General features: G+C 37.3%; 1 protein-coding gene across 3 annotated transcripts in view; it reads left to right on the top strand.

Annotated features, from left to right (window-relative positions):
- Positions 1–22556, top strand: part of LOC101889989 (sodium- and chloride-dependent GABA transporter 1) — a 166806-nt gene that overhangs the window by 44413 nt on the left and 99837 nt on the right. For all 3 annotated transcript variants that reach the window (XM_059126051.1, XM_059126053.1, XM_059126052.1), the window contains one exon: positions 14684–15673. In XM_059126051.1, coding sequence (XP_058982034.1) covers positions 14852–15673 — 822 coding nt within the window. In that variant the 5' untranslated portion in view covers positions 14684–14851. The remainder of the gene's footprint in view (positions 1–14683; positions 15674–22556) is intronic.

Here is a 22556-nt window from a genome sequence, read left to right on the forward strand (position 1 = left end):
GAAGTTTTTTTGGGAATAAATTACTTTTGCCTTCGTGTCAGAGGAGACCGGATGAAGGTTATATCTCTAGGGAAGGCCTGTTGAAGGTCTTCAAGCCATATAACCCCTTTTAGCGGTTTTTTTTTTATCAAAAATAAACTAAAGGGGGACTGCTAAACATAGAGGACCTGTTAAGGGTCTTCCAGGTATAGATGACCTCTTGAAGAAGGTCTCCTCTCCATAGAAGGTGAACTGAAGAGGGTTTTCAAGTCATAGAAGAAGACTATTGAGTGTATTCATCTCATAGGAGACCTGTAGAAGTTATTGTTCCTATACATAATCTTTTGAGGGTCTTATAGGCATATATAACCTATAAAGGTTCTTCTGGTCTTAGAAAACCGCTTGATGGACTTCTATCTATAGAACCCCTGTTGAGTTTATTTTAATTATGGAATACCTCTTTAAGACCCCTTCAAGCCATAGAACTCATCTCAAGGGTTTTTTTTATCCAAAAAGAACCTAAAGAGGGTCTTTTAAGCATAGAGGACCTGTTAAGGGTCTTCCAGGTATAGATGACCTCTTGAAGAAAGTCTTCTCTCTATCGATAGAAGACCTCATAGGGTTCCCTTCGGAGATCGCCTTTGAATCCAAAGGTCTCTCACATTTAGGGAACAATATGTTCATTCTAACTTAAAATACACCTCGATAAGTCGATCCTATTCCTTCGACTGACCTCATTTGGTATAACATTAAAGCCATATTGCCCATTTAAATAAAAAATTACAATGTCTTACAACTAACATTTCGTTCCATGGCATCAACAACAGTCGTTCCAAAGAAACCTCTCAACAAGACTTTCTTAACAAACCCGAAAACCAGTAGTCAAACCAGTCCATGTGCAATGGCGCATGGAAAAAAGAAAAGAAAAAGGAAACAGTTGTTGGGGAAAAAGAAAGAAAAAGCTACCACCAACACGTACATATCTCGGAACATTCATTATGGCTCATACCATGGTTTCTTCCACCAGAACAAAAAAAAAAAAAAAAACAGCCGTCATATTCCAAAAATTGACCAACCGACAAACGGAAGATACACTCATAACAACAACAAGAAAAACTTAACAAAGCCAAGTTCATGGTGTTAAAGTACAACAACATCGAAAGCTAAAGACAAAAGCAGACAATTCCAAACGGATGAACTTTTCCTCTGGTGTGAATGTGCGAACATGTGGTTAAACGCTGCGCGTTTGGGCTGGAAGTACAAAACAATTTTACACTTTTTTAATGCTTTGAAAATGAAAAGAATAAAGGAGATGGAACTGAGCTGAGCTGAACTGAAAATCAAATTTTAGCTGCTTAATTATGCCATTAACTTGCCTCCCTCTTCGCTTTTCTTCGCCTCACCACCACAAGATCGGTGGTGGGGTTAAGTAGTTCAAGTGTTGGGTGTTATTAAAAGCAATTCATGTAGTGTTTTTATCTGCTAAAGTTTTTAACTGAACTGCTTATGAAGTTAGCACTTTGGATTTTGAGCGGATGTGTAGATGGATGGATGATCATGCGTGTGTAGCCCTCCGCTTGGTTAAATAATGGAGATTCTCTTTAGACCAATTAAATGGGGGCGAATAACCTGTAAAAGTTTATTTTATATATTTTTGACGGATCTTATTATGAGGATAGAACTCGATTTAAGAATGAAATGGTTAGTTATTTTTAGGCGATATATGGTCCTCGGGAGAAAATACATTCAGCTTTGGGAAGCTTTAATAATATATCGGATTTATAAGCTATATGGAAAAAAGATGTAAGTAAGAAGCAAGTGAAGATTAACTAGTAAAAAATGTGTTAAGTTAGGCCAAGTCGAACTTTTGGACAGTAATATGGACCTCTGGTAGCCATTACAAACTTCAAATCAAAATACCGAGTTTTGGGAGGTGGTGTTATATATAGGTTGTACGAACCGTTGATTACGGGCATTACGAACTTCAAAAATCAAATTCAAAACAAAAACAAAAAATAACGAATATCTGAAGGCCCGGTTGTATGGATATGAATGCCCGAAACCCTTCACAGACCATCGGAATACCATCCTACAGGTCTTTTATGACCAGAATACCCTCTACAGGTCTTCTATGGATAGAATACCTTTCAAAGATTTTCTATGACTAGGAGACCATATATAGGTCTTCTGGGGCTAAAAAAAATTCTACAGGTCTTCTATGGCTAGAAAACCTTCTACAGTCCTTCCATGGCTAGAACACCTCCTACATGTCTTCTATGTGCAGAAGACAATCTACAGGTCTTCTACAGGACCTTTTACAGGTCTTCTATGGCTAGAAGGTTTTCAACAGGCTTTATATGGATATAAGTCCCTCTCAAGGTGTCAGAAGACCTTCTTCAGGTCTTCTATGTCCAGAAAACCTTCTACAGGCTTCTATGGTAAGAATACCTTCCACAGCTTTTCTATGGCTAGGAGAGCATATACAGGTCTTCTGGGGCTAAAATAATTTATACTGGTATAATATGGCTAGAAACACCTCTACATGTCTTCTATGGCCAGAAGACCTTCCACAGGACTTCCATGGCTTGAAGGCCTTCTACAGGTCTTCTATGGCTAGAATATCTTCCACAGCTCTTCTATGGCTAGGGGACCATATGCAGGTCTTCTAGGGCTAAAATAATTTCTACAGGCTCTATGGTTAGAATACCTTCCACAGCCTTTCTATGGCTAGGAGAGCATATACAGGTCTTCTGGGGCTAAAATAATTTATACTGGTCTTATATGGCTAGAAACACCTCTACAGGTCTTCTATGGCTAGAAGACCTTCCACAGGACTTCCATGGCTTGAAGGCGTTCTACAGGTCTTATATGACTTAAAGAAGAGCTGTAGAAGCTTCTATGGCTAGAATACCTTTTATAGGTTTTCTGTGGCTAGGAGACCGTCAATAGGTCTTCTATGATTAGAAAACCTTAAATAGGCCTTCTATATTAAAAATATTATTTTCAGATCTTATAGGGATAGAGGGCCCTAAACAGGTCTATGGTTACAAGACCTTCTACGGGTCTTCTATAGCTTAAAGGCTTTCAACAGGCCTTCTAAAGGTTTTCTAGGGTCTGTAGGTCTTCTATGGTCAAAAGACCTTTTATAGGTCTTCTAATGCCAGAAAACCTTTTACAGGTCGTCTAAGGCCAAAAGACCTTTTACAGGTCTTCTACGACTAGAAAACCTTCTACATGTCTTCTATGACTAGAAGACCTTTGTCAGGTTTTCTCTGTTAGGAAGATCATTTTTAGGTATTCTATGATTGGAGGACATTCTTCAGATCTTCTATGGCTAGAAGACCTTCTACAGGTCTTTCATGGTCAGACGACCTTTTACAGGTATTCTATGGACAGATTACCTTCTACAGGTTCTCAATGGATAGAAGCCTCTTAAAAAGCGGTCTATGGCTCAAAGACCGTCCACAGGTGTTCTTTGGCTAGAAGACACTGCCTATACCCTCAACCTCAGAAGCCTAAAAGGCCTTCTACAGGTATTCTATAGGCAAATGACCTTTTATTGGTCTTCTATGGTCAAAAGACCTTCTACAGATTTTTAGGGTCTTTGTTGGCTTTTCGATGGAAAACTGTCTGTTCTACAAAAAAAAAACCTTCTTTAGAAGGAAAAGTCTTCTAGGAATAGAACACCTCCTTCGCTTTCTCCCTCTCTTCTTTGTATGAAAAGTCTCTCTCTTGCATGTCTAAGTGTTGTGTTTGAAAACGAGATAGAGAGTATTGGGTTTATTCAATAGGTCTTCAATAGGTCGATGACCTTCTAGAGGTCTTCTATGGTCAGAAGACCTTTTCGATGAAAAACGTATGTTCTACAAAAAGAAACCTTCTTTAGAAGGAAAAGTCTTCTAGGAATAGAACGCCTCCTTCGTTTTCTTCCTCTCTTCTCTGTATGAAATCTCTCTCTCTCTCTCTCTCTCTTGCAGGTCTAAGGTGTTGTGTTTGCTAAAGAGATAGATAGCATTGGGTTTTTTCTAGCCTTATTTCTTAAAAGTAACGGCTTTACATAAATTTAAAATTTGGGTTAAAGTGAAGTTCCGCATTTTATAAATTGTGCCTTTGTTGTTGGTTGTGCGGTAGCTTTATTCATTATTTTCACAGCTGACACAAAATAAAGCCTTAAGTGTTTAACACACTTGTTTAAATTTTCGTAAATTACTTTTTTTAAACACTTTCATGACAGGCGGGGGAATGAGAGAGGCATTACCTGATTTTTTTTTTTTAGAATTTTCCTGGGGTGCCACTTGCCATTGTTACAGAACAGTCTTGACTTAGCTTGGGAAAAAGAAGTCATATCAGTGTTTTTAAGAAAAATACTTCTTGGAAATTACAGTTCCCCTACAAAGCATTGTAACCTTTACGGAAATTTGAAGTTATTCACATGTATGGGTTTGTGACTAATACTGTATGTATGTATATTGTATGTGTAATAATTATTTACATTATTTCAAATTGTTGTTTGAATTTTCATTCAAATTTAAATAATGAAGGTATGTTTTTTGGTTTTTTATTTCTGTGGATTGTTTGATGTGTGGCTGTTTTGTTTTGAGTGAATAAAATAAGCCAAAACACTTGTCTTTACGTTGCGAGACATTGATTGAAACAGCTGTTTTCTTAAATGTGAATAGGTGTTTATTTTTATTTATTTTTTTAATTAAAAGAAAGAAAACAATTTAGATAGAATCAGTCGGTATTGCCGACAGATTTACACCCTTAGCCAATGTTCGATTAAATATATTTCCACTTCTGTTATGATTACTCAAATAGTTGATCCTCTATGGAGTAGGTTCGAAAGGAATTGACCAATATTGTCCATTTCGCTTTGTACATAAATAAATATGATATAGAACAGTGTTGGCTTGTTTATTCGGGATACCATAGTATTTTGTTGTTGCAAAATGGTCAGGCTTAATCCCTATATGATATAAATATTGCGAAGTGCCAGGTTTAGACTATATTGGTTACTTCCTTCACTTTTTATGAAATATATGAAAATTTTTAGAAAAAATAAAGGAGCGTGAGGTAGTCGACTGAAGTATTCCATTTCCACACTTCTAATAGTGATAAAAATATTAGCATGGCCAAAATTTCAAGAAAATCGAACATTCATCCAATCTTATGTGAAATCATAAATTGCGATAAATTCCATAATCATATCAGGTTGAGTGAAATATTTTTATTTGGTTGAGAGAAATTAATTTTTAGGCATAGCAAGTTGTAAGGAATCGCTGACTTGTTTCGCATGTTATGAAAGATAAAAGTATTGAAAATTGTGTCCCTTGGTGGATAAGGTGTTCGTCGATATATATATTTTATTTCGCTTTCTTTTAGCGACTTGTTTATCAAATGCTTTAATCCTATGTGGGGGAGGTAGCAGAAGAAATGGTCCGATCCCTACCATCTATATAAGAGATCTTGCGTTGATAGAAATATTGAGATGTACCAAGTCTTAATGGAATCGGATTTAAATTTCGCATTTTATAAGCTTCATGGATATTCAAAATTTTGAGCCTTTGTGGAGTGATATATCCCAGTGGACCGATATATCCCATCTTCACAACAGATCTTATGTTATTAAAAATAATAGGAGATGTGAAATATGAAGAGAACCGGAGGCTTATTTCGGATTTTATTAACGTTTTTGGTTATTCAAAACTTTGACCTTTTGTGGGGGAGGTACCAGAAGGAATGGTCCGATTCCTACCGTCTTTACAACAGATCTTTTGTTGATAGAAATATTCAGATGTGAAGATTCGAAATGGAATTGGATGTTAATTTCGCGTTTTATGAGCATCATGGGTATTCAAAATTTCGACCTTTTGTGGGGGAGGTACTTGATGGAGTAGACCGATATTATCCATTTTTGCACCTGACCTAGAACTGATGCAAATTTTGGCATTTCCAAAGTTGGAGCAAAATCGAATTTTCGCTTCTCTTTCTCTGCAAAAAAAATATAATTTTTGAAAATTTCGACCCTCTGTGGGCGACGTACCAGAAGGAGTGGACCGATATATTCCACCTTAACAACAGACCTTGGCTTAATAAAATTATAGGAATGTGCGAAAATTTGAAGACAATCGGACTCTTACATCACATTTTATAAGAGTTGTAATTATTCAACATTTTGATCCTTTGTGCGGGAGACACTTTATGGAGTGGACTGATATTGATAGGATAGGATTTGCAAAGTTGGAGCAAAATCGGATTATCGCTATATTTTTGAAAATTTTTGCCTTTTGAGGGGGGGGGGGGGGTGGTGGTACCGGCCTTTTGAAGGGGGAGGGTGGTACCAGGGGAGTACCAGAAGGAGTGGACCGACATTGCCCATTTCCGAACTCGATCATAGTTTGACAAAAATATTACGATGTACCAAGTTTTGACCAAATCGGATACTCCCTTCGAGCAATATTGTTCGCATCAGCCAGCCAGACAGACGGACGGACGGACATCGCTTGATCGACTTCAAATGTACTGAAACAGATTTGGTCCACGTTTATTTCGACTAGGCACGTTTTGACCGTATACCCTCTCTAGACATTTGGCTGAGGGTATAAAAAATAGGGATGTAAAATTTGGATACATGTTTTGAAATATTATATTTTGGGAAATATTGAGTTATTCCCATAATTGTGTGTGATTTTTATTTTTTCAAAATCAATTACTAACATTTTTGGAAATCCAAGTTTTCAATTCACTTTTTTTTGTCCCCGAATATATATTTTTATAAATTTAATATTTTTGTTTGTCATGAAAAATAGACCTTGAAACATGATGTTTTTGTGTTTGTTTTTTATTTTGGCAAATTGTTAAACAATAGCTATTTTTGTTGAATTTTTGAACAATAGCATAGGGAGCAACACATGCTATTTTTTATCATTAAACGAAGATTCCAACAACAATATTGAAAAAACAGTTATTGGGAGTGGCAAAGAACCAGACCAAGAGTTATCTTATCAGATAACATTTTTTTTTGTTTTCTTTTACTTTCAATATTTGAGATGAGAGTAGAATATTATTTTACTCAGAATTTATTCCTGCTGATAGTAATTGCACTTAAAAAAAAAAAAACAGCTCATTTAATAAATATTTACCGACGACATTACTTTATCACATATTTTACACAGAGATGAATTGGAGCATTACACATGTATGCATGTATGTCTGTCAGCCAGTCTGTCTGTCTGTTGTATCCAAGTATTGTAAATAAGATTTCAGATGTCATTTATTTATTCATTTCAATGTGGGTGAAAAGGCCATTCACATTGTCAACGAGACTGCACAATTTGAATTAGCATAAATTTTGCAATTTGCCATAAGCCGTGTGGCGCTGGTACACTAGGGGGCACAATTCTAGCAGAAATTAAGAAAAAGTGTAGGGCTTCAGGGAATTTCGATATGAGTAACATAGCAGAAACTTGGAAGCTCTATGAGCCGATTTGAGCCACAAGGCAAGGTTTCAGGGGGTTATTTATGTGGTGTTATTTGTAAAAAAATCTTTCCGAATGAAATATAAATTCTGTAGTGTGTTATTCTGGTGCTTTCCATAACTCAACCGAGTCCTTTGAACTATGGGGATAGAATTATGGGGATTATGGCCGTTTTTCGGTCATAACTTCGAATTGAATGGGGATTATGTCACAAATTAAATCGGTAATAGAAAGTATCGGATATATGGGGACTGCAGACATAAACCCCATTATGGGATAGGTTTACCAGTTATTCGATCTAAAATTTCGGTTACAAAATCCGAGTTTTATCCGGTTGTATAAAATGGATATCATTTGAAAGCTTATACAAATACCTATCCAACAAGTGGTCATATGAAATTTTTTCGCTGTGGAAATTCGCGGTTACCCTGTTATTTGACCTGAAAATTCGGTTACTAAATCCGGGTTTTATCCGGTTGTACAAAATGGATATCATTTGAAAGCTTATGAAAATACCTATTCAACAAGTGGTCATATGAAATTTTTTCGATGTGAAAATTCCCGGTTACCCAGTTATATGACTCGAAAATTCATTTACAAAATCCGGGTTTTATCCGGTTGTACAAAATGGATATCATTTGAAAGCTTATGAATATCCCTATCCAACAAGTGGTCATATGGCATTTTTTCGTGGTACAAATTCCCGGTTACCCTGTTATATGACCCGAAAATTCGGTTAACAAATCCGGGATTTATTCGGTTTGCACAAAATGGGTATTATGAAAATACCTATCCAACAAGTGGTCATATGAACTTTTTTCACGGTGGAAATTCCCGGTTACCATGTTAATCGACCCGAAAGTCCAGATAAAAAATCGGGGTTTTATTTTGTAATACTGATATGCACAAAATGGGTATCAACTGACAGCTTATGAAAATAACTATTCAATAAGGGTTGATATGAAGGGTTTTTCGAATCGGCTCCGGAGGAAATTGAAATAAAAAGTCGAAAATGGGCCCATTATGGGGTGATAAGATCTACATACTGCATTATATCCTATACTCCTGCCTTTCCAAAATGGTGCCAAATATTCTGATATCTCTTTTAGTTCCGAAGATATTGGCTCTAAAATCGAAGGCCGTTAGTTGCCGGCCAAAAGTTATAAAGTTATAAGGTTTATAACTACTATTGATCGCATAGCCGATGTTGGACATATTCCAGTGTTTTGTAGAACCGAATAAAACCAGGATCTTATATCGGAACTGATGGAATGGGGATTACGTAAAAATTTGAATCGGTCATAATCCCCAAGCGGTATAAACCCCATTATGGGGTAGATATTTGATTATGGCAAAGTAAATTTTTCGTGGGGGAAATACCCGGTTATCCAGTTATTCGACCCGAAAATTCGGATACAAAATTCGAATTTTGTACGGTTATACTGATATGTACAAAATGGGTATCATTTGAAAGCTGCAATGAAACTACCTATCCAACAAGGGGACATATGAAGGGGGTTTTCTGAAACGGTTCTGGAGCAATACAAGAAAGTTGTTATTTTGTAACTTTTTGAAAAACCCATAAAAAGTCGAAAATGGACCTATTATGGAGTATTAAGATCTGCATACTGCTTTATAGCCTACACTCTTGACTTTCCAAAATGGAGCCAAATAAGCTGATATCTCTTGTAGTTCCGATGATATTGGCTTTAAAATCGGAGGCTGGGTACTATAAAGTTAGTTATAAAGTTTAGAAAAACTATGGATTGCGTTGACGGTGTTGGACATATTCCAGAGTTTTGTGGAACCGGATATAATCTGGATTTTGAACCCGAACTTTTGGGTCGAATAACCGGGTAACGAAAAAATTACTTTGCCTTATCCAGGTTAATAATACCTACTTTGATAAACATTTCGAGTCAATCCGAGCATAGAAGGCTTTCAGCAGTTTTTTTAAGGATAGAAGGCCTGCAACAGGTAACACATGGCTAGACGACCGTCTACAGATCTTCTGTGGTCAGAAGATCTTCAACAGGTCTTCCATAGTCAGAAGTCCTTCTACAGATCTTCTATGGCTAGAAGGCTTTATAGGGGTCTTCTGTGGCGGGAAGACCCTATGCAGGACTTTTATGGCTTGAAGACGTTCTACATCCCTTCTATGGTCAGAAGACTTTCAACAGATCTTCTATGGCGGAAAGACCTTATGCAGGTCTTCTATGGCTGTAAGGCCCTCTACAGGTCTTTTATGTTTCTAAGACTTTATAAAAGTCTCCAATGTCAGAAGACCCTCTACAGGCCTTCTATGACTAGAAGTCCTTCTACAGGTCTTCTATGACTAGAAGACCTTCCACAGATATTTTATTGATAGAAGGTTTTCTACAGGTCTTCTATGGCGAGAAGACCTTATGCAGTCTTATACCTCTAGAAGATGTTCCACAGGTCTTTCATAGTCAGAGGACCTTTTGCAGGTCATCTATGGCTAGAAGGCTTTTCACATGTCTTCTATGGCGGGAAGACTTTCTATAGTTCTTCTATGGCAGAAAGACTTTATGCAGGTCTTCTATGGCTTTAAGGCCTTCTACAGGTCTTTTATGTTTCGAAGTCCTTATAAAAGTCTTAGATGGTCAGAAGACCTTCTATGGCTATAAGCCCTTCTACAGGTCTTCAATGACTAGAAGACCTTCTACAGGTATTTTATAGTCCGAAGACCTTCTAAAGGTCTTCTATAGCTAGAAGCCCTTCTACAGGTCTTCAATGACTAGAAGCCCTTCTACAGGTCTTCAATGACTAGAAGACCTTCTTCAGGTCTTCAATGACTAGAAGACCTTCGTCAGGTCTTCAATGACTAGAAGACCTTCTTCAGGTCTTCTATGACTAGAAGACCTTCCATAGATCTTCTATGGTCAGAAGGCCTTCAACTGGTCTCCCATAGTCAGAATACCAAATGTATTATCAATAAAGATTATAGAAGAAGTTCTACAGGTCTTCCATGTTCAGAAGACCTTTTACAGGTCTTCCATGGCTAGAAGATTTTCTACAGTTCTTCTATTGCGGGAAGACCTTCTACAGGTCTTCTATGACTAGAAGACATTCTACAGGGGTTTTATGGCTATAAGGCCTTCTACAGGTCTTTTATATTCCGAAGGCCTTATAAAGGTCTTCTATGACTAGAAGATCTTCTACAGATCTTCTATGTCAAGAAGACCTTATACAGATTTTCCATGGATAGAAACCCCTCTACAGGGTTTCAACTTAGGCCTTGTTTTCCTTTTGGGGAAATTCGGATATAATCCCCACTTTATAATCCGGCTTATGATCCAAAATCCCCATAATTGCCATGGGGATTATTTCCGGGCACCTTAATTCTACACAAATAAAAGAGCAACAAGAATCACGGCAACCAATTACCGCCACTCACCACAAATGAGTCAACACACTTTGTTCTAAAAGCATTGAAAGAGATTGTATTGCCATTTCGTTGGCGCCCAAATGTGCGTAAACGTCATTACAACGATCAGAATTTATTCATTCATTAATTAATCGTTTCATTAATTATAAAACACAAAAAGTGGAAAACTTGCCCCCCGGGGGCAAAACAATATTTGGAATTATGCAAAATATATTTTTATATTTCACAGAATTTACCAATATTGGAAATTACGCAAAAATAAACTTCCTTTCACAAAAAAGTAAATAAATAGTTTCGAATCTGTTTGACGTTAAGGTATGCGAATTATAAAACCAATGACTCATTAGAAACCCATCCAAAGGTGTGTGAGTGTGCGTTTTCTTCTTAAATTAAAATTTAAATGAATTCTAATGAACTTGAAAAATTAATTTGTTACATATCGTCGTTCCAGCTGCTCTCTTCTGTGAGTCAATCCATTTTAAAAATTCAAATGGATTTCTTAACGCCACACATAACGTAACCGTTTTTGCTATGCATTTCAAATTGTTGCCGTGTTTGTTTTTTATGACTTTGGCACGTTTTGATTGATTGAGTGTTTTGTTTTTTTTTTAAAACAGTTTGAAGAAAAAAAATTATGGGTAATGACAACGAAATTGGGAAGAGGTACATAGTTTAAAATAGGTAAGGAACATATTGCAATGAACAACAAGTTTTTTTGGTAGTGTAAAATTCCCTTTTGAGATATCTCAAAGTTTCTGAGGATACCAAAAAAAAGGAAGTACACATCACACTGTGCGACAAAATGTTTTTCAATAATTACGGGGAAATTCCAGCAGATTATGGATGTAGTGTTAAATCCACATTTTTGATGGGACCGTAGCAAGTCAAAATATCCTACGAAATTATTTATCATGAAATTCTACTATAGGTTGTAGAAGACGTCAAGAGTCTTAAGTCAAATCTAACCTAAACGCCTGGAATTCATATATTCGGAAATTTCTACTTCGAAGCTTTTTTATACCCACTCCCTTATGGCCACAGATGGTATATATCATTTGATACGTCCAAAACGAGCCATATCGAAATAACGGTTTTATACCCTAGGTCTCCTTGGACGAAATCCGCTGTTAAGAGACGATTCGTCTGTCTCGGCTGGCTGGTGAAGGGTTTGGTCCATAGGTGTGTCGTAAAATTATTTTCAAACTTATATCGTATTCGGTGGATGATATTATCGGTCCACCACTTCTAGTATCTCCCCACAAAGGGTTCAAATTTTGAATAACTTTATAATTCGTAAAATAAGAGTCCCATTATCTTCGAATTTCATGCCTCGCAATATTTCTACCAAGGCAAGATCTGATATGAAGACCGATTAGACTTCTTCTGGTACCTACCCCATAAGGGTTCAACATTTTTAATAATTATAATCCTTCTCTTTAAACATTGTGTACGTCTTAATTTCTATTAACCATAGACCCAAAGTAAATATAGGATTCCTTGCGATACTTCCCCCTAAAATGGTTGAATTGAATTTGGATTTATTATACCCTCAACCATGTGGCTAAAGAGGGTATATATCATTTGGTACGTCCTAAACGTGGCTCATCGATATAACGGGTTTAGACCCTAGGTCTCTTTGGACCAAATCCGCTTCAGGACATTTGGGGTCGATTTAGCGATGTCCGTCCGTCCGTCTTTCTGTCTGGCTGGTGCGCACGATAACTCTCGAAGGGTGTATGCGATTTGATCCAAACTTGGTACATCGTAATATTATTATCAAACGTTGATCGAGTTCGGAGATGGGCAATATCGGTCCACTCCTTCTGGTACGTACCCCACAAAAGTTCGAACTTTTTAATGAAAATATTTTATTGCACAGAAAGAGAAAGGATAATCCGATTGTGCTCCAACTTGGCAAATCCTAATATTTGCATCAGTGCTAGGTCAGGTGCGAAAATGGATAATATCGGTCCACTCCATCAAGTACCTACCCCACAAAGGTTCAAAATTTTGAATAAATATAACTCTTATAAAATGTGATGTAAGAGACCGATTGTCTTCAAATTTCACACATGTCAATATTTATATTAACCCAAGGTCTGGTGTTAAGATGGAATATATCGGTCCACTCCTTCTGGTACCTCCCACACAAATGATCGAGATTTTCAAAAAATGTGTATTTTCTGCACAGAAAGAGAATCGATAATCCGATTTTGTTCTAACTTTGCAAATCCTGATATTTACGTCAGTTCTAGGTCGGGTGCAAAAATGGATAATATCGGTCCACTCCATCAAGTACCTCCCCACAAAAGATCAAAATTTTGAATATCCATCAAGCTCTTAAAACACTAAATTAACATCCGTTTCTATTCAGACTTGGCACATCTCAATATTTTCATAAACGCAAGATCTTTTATAAAGATGGTAGAGATCGGACCATTCGTTCTGGTACCTCCCACACAAAGCACCTGAGTTTTGAATAATCAAAACGAGCAAAGAATCCAAAATAAACTTCCGGTTCTCTTCATATTACACACGTCCCATTATTTCTACTAACTCAAAATCTGGTGTGAAGATGAGATATATCGGTCCACTCCTTCTGGTACCTACCTCAAAAAGGGTCAAAATTTTGAGTATCCATGAAGCTCGTAAAAGGCAAAATTAACATCCGATTCTATTCAGACTTGGATAATCTAAGGTCCGGTGCCAAGATGGAATACATCGGTCCACTCTTTCTGGTACCTCCCCCAAAAAGGGTCAAAATTTTGAGTATCCATGAAGCTTGTAAAAATCAAAATTAACATCCGATTCTATTCAGACTTGGAGTTTCTCAATATTTTCATCGACACAAGATCTGTTATAAAGATGGTAGAGATCGGACCATTTTTTCTGGTACCTCCCCACATAAGGTTCAAGATTTTTAAAAACAAAACGCTTAAGGAATTCGAAAAAAAACATCAAAATGCATCCATCCATCTCCTCAAATTTCCCACATACAGACATTATTTCTAACATAAGATCTGTTGTGAAGATGATATACATCTGCCAACTTATAACTGTCATACCTTGAGAAACAAGTCGGCGATTCTTTGCTATATCTAAATATTTCTCTAAACCAGTATTCTGATATGAATATGTAATTTGCGGAATTTATGATTTCGCATAAAATCGAACAATCGTATCCAATCAAATTTTGCACATACCAATATATTTTATCTGTATTAGATGAATGGAATAATTCGGTCCGCTATATCTATTTTTTCCATTTTCCGAAAATATCTCATATAAAGTACAAGAAGTAGTCGATATAGTCCAAATCTGTTACGTTCATAACTCAAGGCTGGGGGTATACATCTGCCGTCAAAACCGACTGATACTATTTTACTTGTTTTCGACAAATTTAGCATTTTTTGTTCGGAACTATTCTATTGAAGACATCCTCACTGCACAGCGGAATTGTTAATTAAATTGAAGATAATGCTCGTCGTAATCACCTTTCCATTAGCTCATACCTTTCATAAAAAGTACTTAATATAATCCAACTCATCATCATTTTTTTTATGTCCATTACATGGTTCGCCACCCCGATGTTCAATGTCATATTGAATATCGTGATCTATGCAATCTTGACCAAAAATGATTTCCGTATATCATCCTATTGTTAGTAAAATTTAACTTCAAAGATTTTATCTCCATAATCATCATCATTAACAAAACAAGAGAAGAGAAGAAAAAAAAAAACATAAATTTATTAATAAGAAATAATTAATATTAATTTATTATTTTTTTCGTTGTATTTTCATGCATTTATTTACAGATACGCCTTATTAGTAGATACACAATTTCAAAAGCATTGGCATCCAATGCCCTCTGCTTAAAGCCACAGCGGAGAGAAGAAGAACTCAAACAACTAGGAAACACGTTTCTTGCGAATGAATGACGAAGTAAATGAGCAAAACATAGCAGCAGACTAAGTGGTGGCACAATGAATCCAACGTTTAAAACTCGGACAAGTGATGAAGCACTTGATGAGCATATGCAACAATTGAAAACTATTGTGGCCTCACGGAGGCAGAACCCGAAACCACAAGAGTCACAGTCACAGTCAACATATAGCGAAAGTCCGGCAGCAATGCATCCAGCACCATCAGATGCTGGTTCCACCCACAAATCGTATCAGCCAACAAAGCAACAACACATTAACGAGGATGACATGCGTATACGCAGCGATTCGACAGCTACAAGCATTTATGTGATGGGCAACACACCCAATGCCATGGGACATGATGCGTACTCCAGTAATCCCCCCACCATGGATCGTAGGCAAGAGCATCGCCTATCCTGGGTAAATATGCGACGAAGGATCGAAGGCTCAGTGGCGGAAAGTGAGGGGCCACGACGACCACCCGTAACACCCTCACCCCAAACGACACGTAGTTATATTTCGAATATAACAACAACCGAAATGATGAGTTCTTCGGATGGCCGCAGTACGGCCTTGAGAAATGGCAGTAGCGTGGGTGTAGGTGGTGGTGGCGGTACTCTGAGTGGCAGAACAACGGCCACATCGGGTCACATGAGTACCAGCGGTGTGACAACCATAAGTGGCAGCAATAACACCTTGAATGATATTCATTCGGATTATCATAGCCAAGAAGTGGGTGGCAGTCGGGATTTCCATAATTTTTCGCGTAGTCCCACCACACCCATGAAACAGCATAACTATTCGGCCAATGGTAGTTTTAATTTGGCCAATGGCAGCACCGTGAAATTGTTGGCGGGCAATGATGATGAGGCGAATCAGCAGGTAAGTGAAATAGGCGTTAAGCTTGAATGTGTCGAATAGGAGACCGTTCATGAGTCCTCCTCAGAAAAGAAGGCAATTCGAAGGTCATCTATGGAATAAAAGGCACTCCGAAGGTCATCTATGGAATTATTAAAGGGTTTTCTATAGCATAGAAAACCCTTAAAGGGTCCTCTATAGTATAGAAGACCCTTAAAGGGTCCTCTATAGTATAGAAGACCCTTAAAGGGTCCTCTATAGTATAGAAGACCCTTAAAGGGTCCTCTATAGTATAGAAGACCCTTAAAGGGTCCTCTATAGTATAGAAGACCCTTAAAGGGTCCTCTATAGTATAGAAGACCCTTAAAGGGTCCTCTATAGTATAGAAGACCCTTAAAGGGCCCTCTATAGTATAGAAGACCCTTAAAGGGTCCTCTATAGTATAGAAGACCCTTAAATGGTCCTCTATAGTATAGAAGACCCTTAAAGGGTCCTCTATAGTATAGAAGACCCTTAAAGGGTCCTCTATAGTATAGAAGACCCTTAAAGGGTCCTCTATAGTATAGAAGACCCTTAAAGGGTCCTCTATAGTATAGAATAGAAGACCCTTAAAGGGTCCTCTATAGTATAGAAGACCCTTAAGGGTCCTCTATAGTATAGAAGACCCTTAAAGGGTCCTCTATAGTATAGAAGACCCTTAAAGGGTCCTCTATAGTATAGAAGACCCTTAAAGGGTCCTCTATAGTATAGAAGACCCTTAAAGGGTCCTCTATAGTATAGAAGACCCTTAAAGGGTCCTCTATAGTATAGAAGACCCTTAAAGGGTCCTCTATAGTATAGAAGACCCTTAAAGGGTCCTCTATAGTATAGAAGACCCTTAAAGGGTCCTCTATAGTATAGAAGACCCTTAAAGGGTCCTCTATAGTATAGAAGACCCTTAAAGGGTCCTCTATAGTATAGAAGACCCTTAAAGGGTCCTCTATAGTACAGAAGACCCTTAAAGGGTCCTCTATAGTATAGAAGACCCTTAAAGGGTCCTCTATAGTATAGAAGAACCTTAAAGGGTCCTCTATATAATAGAAGATCCTTAAAAGGTCCTCTATAGAATAGAAGACCCTTAAAGGGTTATCTGTGGAATAGAAGACCCTTAAAAGGTCCCCTTAAAGGGTCCTCTATAGCATAGAAGACCTTTAAAGGGTCCTCTATAGCATAGAAGACCCTTCAAGGGTCATCTATAGAATAGAAGACCCTTCTAGGGTCCTCTATTGAATAGAAGACCCTTCAAGGGTCCTCTATTGAATAGAAGACCCTTCAAGGGTCCTCTATTGAATAGAAGACCCTTCAAGGGTCCTCTATTGAATAGAAGACCCTTCAAGGGTCTTCTATTGAATAGAAGACCCTTCAAGGGTCCTCTATTGAATAGAAGACCCTTCAAGGGTCCTCTATTGAATAGAAGACCCTTCAAGGGTCCTCCATAGAATAGAAGACCCTTCAAGGGTCCTCCCTTTATTAGGGGACCCTCTATGGGTTGTCTTGAGCATATAAACCCCTTTAAGTCCCCTCTAATGACTTGAAGAGCCTCTAAAGATCCTTATTGAATAGAGGACTTTTAATACCCTCTATTTCCCGAATAGAATACCCTCTATTTCCCGATAGAGAATTGAGAATTGAAAAGGACTTATGAGCCTTTAACCATGCGGAAATGATGATAATTACATACTTATTATTTGTAATCGAAATATTCTGTGATCATTTTAACTTTAGAAATATTTAAAACTATAATTTTCCAAATTCTCCCTGAATCCATTCAAACCCTGCTTCTGGTGTAAGAGAAAACGACAATTAGATTTGAGGCGTCACATCGATTTAGGCTATTAAAAATACATTATTGGCCGTAACTAGAGAAAGTAATTTTAAAGAATCAAATCAGTTTGTAAATGATTATTTAAATATGTTTAGATAACTGCAGGTGCTAACCATCCGGGTGATCGATGATCATTTCCGGAAATGGATAATTAATAACGAACAACGTCGTAACAACAAGTTGTTAGGCATTTAAACACCTTTTGATTTTATCCGAGTTTTTTTTTTTGTATGGAAAATTATTAAAATGGGTTAATGTGAAAACAATTAGAAGTCATTTAAGAAGACATTAAATCTTAAATGTGTCAGTCGGTGAGACTTTAGTTAGGCCTATTATGAAATGCTGTTGTTGTAGGGTTTCCTAATTACTGAGAATTAGAAAATGAAGTTACACCAACATCGGTTGCAAATTCAGTGTATTTCTTATGTGAGGATGTATAGAGTGAGGTGAAAAAATTGCAACCATCTTCAGACTGAGGTCATTTCAAAGCCACTCGTCCGACAGCTGTTAAAAATTTTCCAGTGAATACAATCGTGATAGTGTGATTTCTTTATATATGGCTGGAAATCCACAAGTGGTTAACGTTAAAGCACTCCCGAATTGAATGTAAATAAATCTTTTGTGTCTCTGCTACTGGTAGCCCGACATCAAGAAAGTGGACGGAAGAAAACAGCAACATCAGCAGAAATGGTTCGGAAAGTAAAGAAGCGATTTGATAGGAACCCGTGTCGCAGTGGCCGAAAAAGACTCGCGAGCTGAACATATCGCAATATTCCATTCGGCAAATATTGAGAAATGAGCTCGGGGTAAGGCCATTGAAATTCCAAAAAGGTGCAAGAACATACACCGATCGTGTTTACTTGACAAAGAGGTCAGGTGAAAATGTGCTCCTTCGGTTGGTCACAAGAACTCAAGCGCCGGTCATGGTGATGCTGTGAACCGCCATAACAGCCGATGGTCGCTCTTCGCTCGTATTAATCGACCTTGGCATCAGAATAAATGCCGAACATTATCGCGAAAATATTCCGGAGGGTGTATTAAAGTCTTGGGTACGCAAACATTTTGGCCGCAGACCTTGGACATTCCAATAGGACTCAGCACCATCTAGTGCACAATTACCACCGAAATCTCCGGATACCAATCCGTTGGACTATTGTGTCTGCAGTATTTTGAAAAGCAAGGTTGGCACTAAAAAATACCAAAGTGTCGAGCTCTTCGCAGGAATGGGCCAAAATACCGCACAGCAACATTCGGGCAGCGTGTGACGGTTTCATTGGCCGTTTGAAGACCATAATTCGTGCCAATTCGTAAAAATCTAAACTTATTCTAAAATTTGATTCTATTTCCGACATTTTTTGCTTTCATTCAATAAAATTAAAAAAAAAAAAATGTAAAAATTATGGCGTTTAACTTTGTTGCAGTTTTTTATCTCACCTTGTATCTATCTTAAGGATATGAGGAATACATTTTTGTTTTCGGAGTGTTGAAAGACTGTATTCAAATTTCCTGTTACAGTACGTTTATATATATGAGGGTTAACCCACAGGGTTTGGATTTAAATTGTCATATCCATTACTTTTATTTCAAATAAATCCTCTCAAAGTAGGTTAACCCTACAAAAAGTTCTAACGTAAACATGGCATTAGGGTTTTAATTGCCAATCATAACTTGTGTGAGCAGAATTTTTAAAAAAAAAATCTTTTTTTTACATTTAAAGGATTAAATTCAAAACTTCTGAAAAGGAATATTTTCTCATGAGAAAGACATTGTACTTCAGCAATTTCCAGGAAAGGGAGGGTCATTTAAATTCATATGCCTTGCATTTTCTCACTATTGTCATACAAGGGAATGCAGTTTTTACTCTTCTGACAATTTTAAATAAAACGAGTACCTTTTCAATTGTTGTGACAAAAGTGGCAATTGTGTATTTGAAATTTCTTTCATTAAAATCAATTAAAGATGTTAATCATGATTAATTTTGTATGCATGCATGACATTGTCTCAATTTGTTTTGATAGAATCCTCCTTTGTTTGCCTTCGTGTTCTTTCCCTATGACTAGGCTGCCGGAATGGTAGAAACGTTCTTGGGGTAATTGCCTTCACAGTTGTCCACTTAATCTCAATTAAAGTGCATACATTATTTCATCAAGGCTCTTGGTGCTGCTGCACTGGGATATTTGATAAATTGAAGAATTGAAAACAATGTTAAGTTCGAGGGGTGATTTTCTTTTAAATTGCAGCCACATCAGTTGGCTGCAAAATTTCTAAAAATTAAGCTTTCACTTGGTCGTGCAATGTGCTAAAACAAAACCAGTAGGGAAAGGTCAAAAGTTAGTCAGGTTCGAGTATATGATACCCTACACTATCATCGTATTTATTATAGCTCCCGTAACAAAAAAAAAATCGGTCTATACGACGTGGATCTACATAGGCTTTGTTTGTCATAAGCCATTACCACATTCAAATTCCAAACTTGAAATAAACAGTGAATAGTGTAGCTAAAATCATCAAAAGACCTGGACCTGCATAGACAAATTTCTATCACAGACTGTAGTTCCCATTATGAACTCTAAATACGTAATTTGAAACTACTCCGGTGAATAATGACGCTAAAATCATGAAAATACCGAATATTTGGAGGTACCGTTATATGGGGGCTATATAAAGATGTGGACCTGCACATACAAAAATATCATAAGCTGTAGTACCCATTACGAACTTCAAATACCAAATTTGAAATAATTCTGGTTAATAATGTCGCTAAAATCATTAAATTACCGAATATTGGAGGTACCGTCATAGGCTGCAATATCCATTACGAACTTTAAATACCAAATTGGAAACAATTCCGGTGAATAATGTCGCGAAAATTATCAAAATACCGAATATCGGGAGGTGCCGTTATATGGGGACTATACCAAAACGTGAACCTATATGACCCATTTTTAATACCAAAAGTCCTGCAGACATAATATACATTTGAGTAAAATTTAATAAGCCAGTTGGACGGACATCCCTAAATCGACATAGAATTTTATGCCAATCGTGAATATACATAAAAAAACTGCATCAAAGTCAAACGCCATAATTTTTGCATTTTTTTAAATTTTATTCGGAAATAGCATCAAATTTTAGAATAGGTTTAGATTTGTTCGAATTCGCCACCCTTAGTACGAATTATGGCCTTCAAACGGCCAACGAAACCGCCACACGCTGCTTGAATGTTGCTCTGCGGTATTTTGGCCCATTCCCGGCGAAGCACTTGCTTGATGTGATCGACACTTTGATATTTTTTTAGCGCGAACCTAGCTTTCCAAAATACTCCAGACACAATAGTCCAACGGATTGGTATCCGGAGATTTTGGTGGCCATTGTGCGCTGGAAATGAAGCGAGGAACCTCATTTTGTAACCATTATTGGATGGCGCGTGTTGAGTGCATCGAAAATGTTTGCGTACCCAAGGCTTTAATACACCCTCCAGAATATTTTCGCGATAATATTCGGCATTTATTCTGATGCCATGGTCGATTAATACGAGCGGAGAGCGACCATCGGCTGTTATGGCTGCCTACACCATCACCATGGCCGGCGCTTGACTTCTGATGGCCAACCGAAGGTGCACATTTTCAGCTGACCCCTTTGGTAAGCAAACACGATCATTTTGTTTGTTTACAAACTGCTGGACAACGAATGTTTTCTCATCGGAGAAACCCGAATTCGGCAATTCACCACTTTCAGCCAAGCCAAGCAACTCTTTAGCTCTTTTGAGTCTGATTTCTTTCAGTTTCGGTGTAAGTTTTTGCACTTTGTGAAATTTCAATGGCTTAACCCCGAGCTCAATATTTGCTGAATGGAATATTGCGATATGTTTAGCTCACGAGCCATTTTTCGGCCACTGCGACGCTTCTTTACTTTTCGAACCATTTCTGCTGATGTTGCTGTTTTCTACCGTCCACTTCGTTGACGTCGGCCTACGCATTGTCGGACACGTGGCTTAGAATTAACAGGAGTGTGAAGTTGGTTGCAGTTTTTTCATTTCACCCTGTAGTTCCATTTGGTACGATTAGGTACGCTTAAGTACGTATTTTCAAAACCACATCCTGATAGCATTAGTGATATTTCCCAAACATTCGTTTCCATTTAAAATTTCAAGATTTTATCCTATCCGTTAAAAAAAGCATTATGGCACTAAACAAGTGATTTTGAGTGCTTTTCGTACACATAAAATTCGGATTCCCTAAAAACCCAACCGAATTTCTATGAAACCCTGTGCTACTCTAATGTGTGCTCCCCCTAATTTGTTTATCATAAATAGACATTCAAGGTCCTAGCATCTTCCAATTAGTTAATACTAATGAAATTACCAAATTTTCCAAAATTAGTACCTTTTTCACCTTTATAGGACGAATCTCCAAAAACCCGGTCTGGGAACCCTTTCACACTATCATTGATCCATGTGCAAAATTTCAACATTCTAGCATCAGCCGTTTCATCTGGGCGTTGAATCAGTCATTGGAATATTTTCAAAATCATGTTTTAAATCATGTTCACTTAAATAGTTGTATATAGACATGAACAAATACCCAAAAGGAGACCGTTTGTATATAAAAACCTAGGTATAGATCTCACCTTTCATATGAATGTTGCAGAAATAAAATCGGTTAATGAATTCCACAGAACATCAATTACTAACACAATGCAATTATATTTTTATGTACATGGATGTGGTTATTATCCTTCTAAGAAGATGTTATCTAGTAATTTAGTATTCAAATACGAAACTTGAAACAATTCCGGTGAATAATGCCACAAAAACAATCAAAATACCGAGGTACAGGTACAGTTTTATGGGTGCTATACTAAGACCTAGACCAGCATAAGCAATTTTCTGTCACAGGCTGTAGTACCCATTAGGAATATCAAATATGAAATTTAAAATAATTCCGCTGAATAAACTTTCTAAAATCATCAAAATTACCGAATATAGAGAGGTACCGACATAGGTAGGTAGGCTATGCGAAGTCATGGACCTGCATATGCAAT

Source organism: Musca domestica, unplaced genomic scaffold (genome assembly GCF_030504385.1).
Source record: "Musca domestica strain aabys unplaced genomic scaffold, Musca_domestica.polishedcontigs.V.1.1 36, whole genome shotgun sequence".
NCBI classification, from domain to species: Eukaryota; Metazoa; Arthropoda; class Insecta; order Diptera; family Muscidae; genus Musca; species Musca domestica.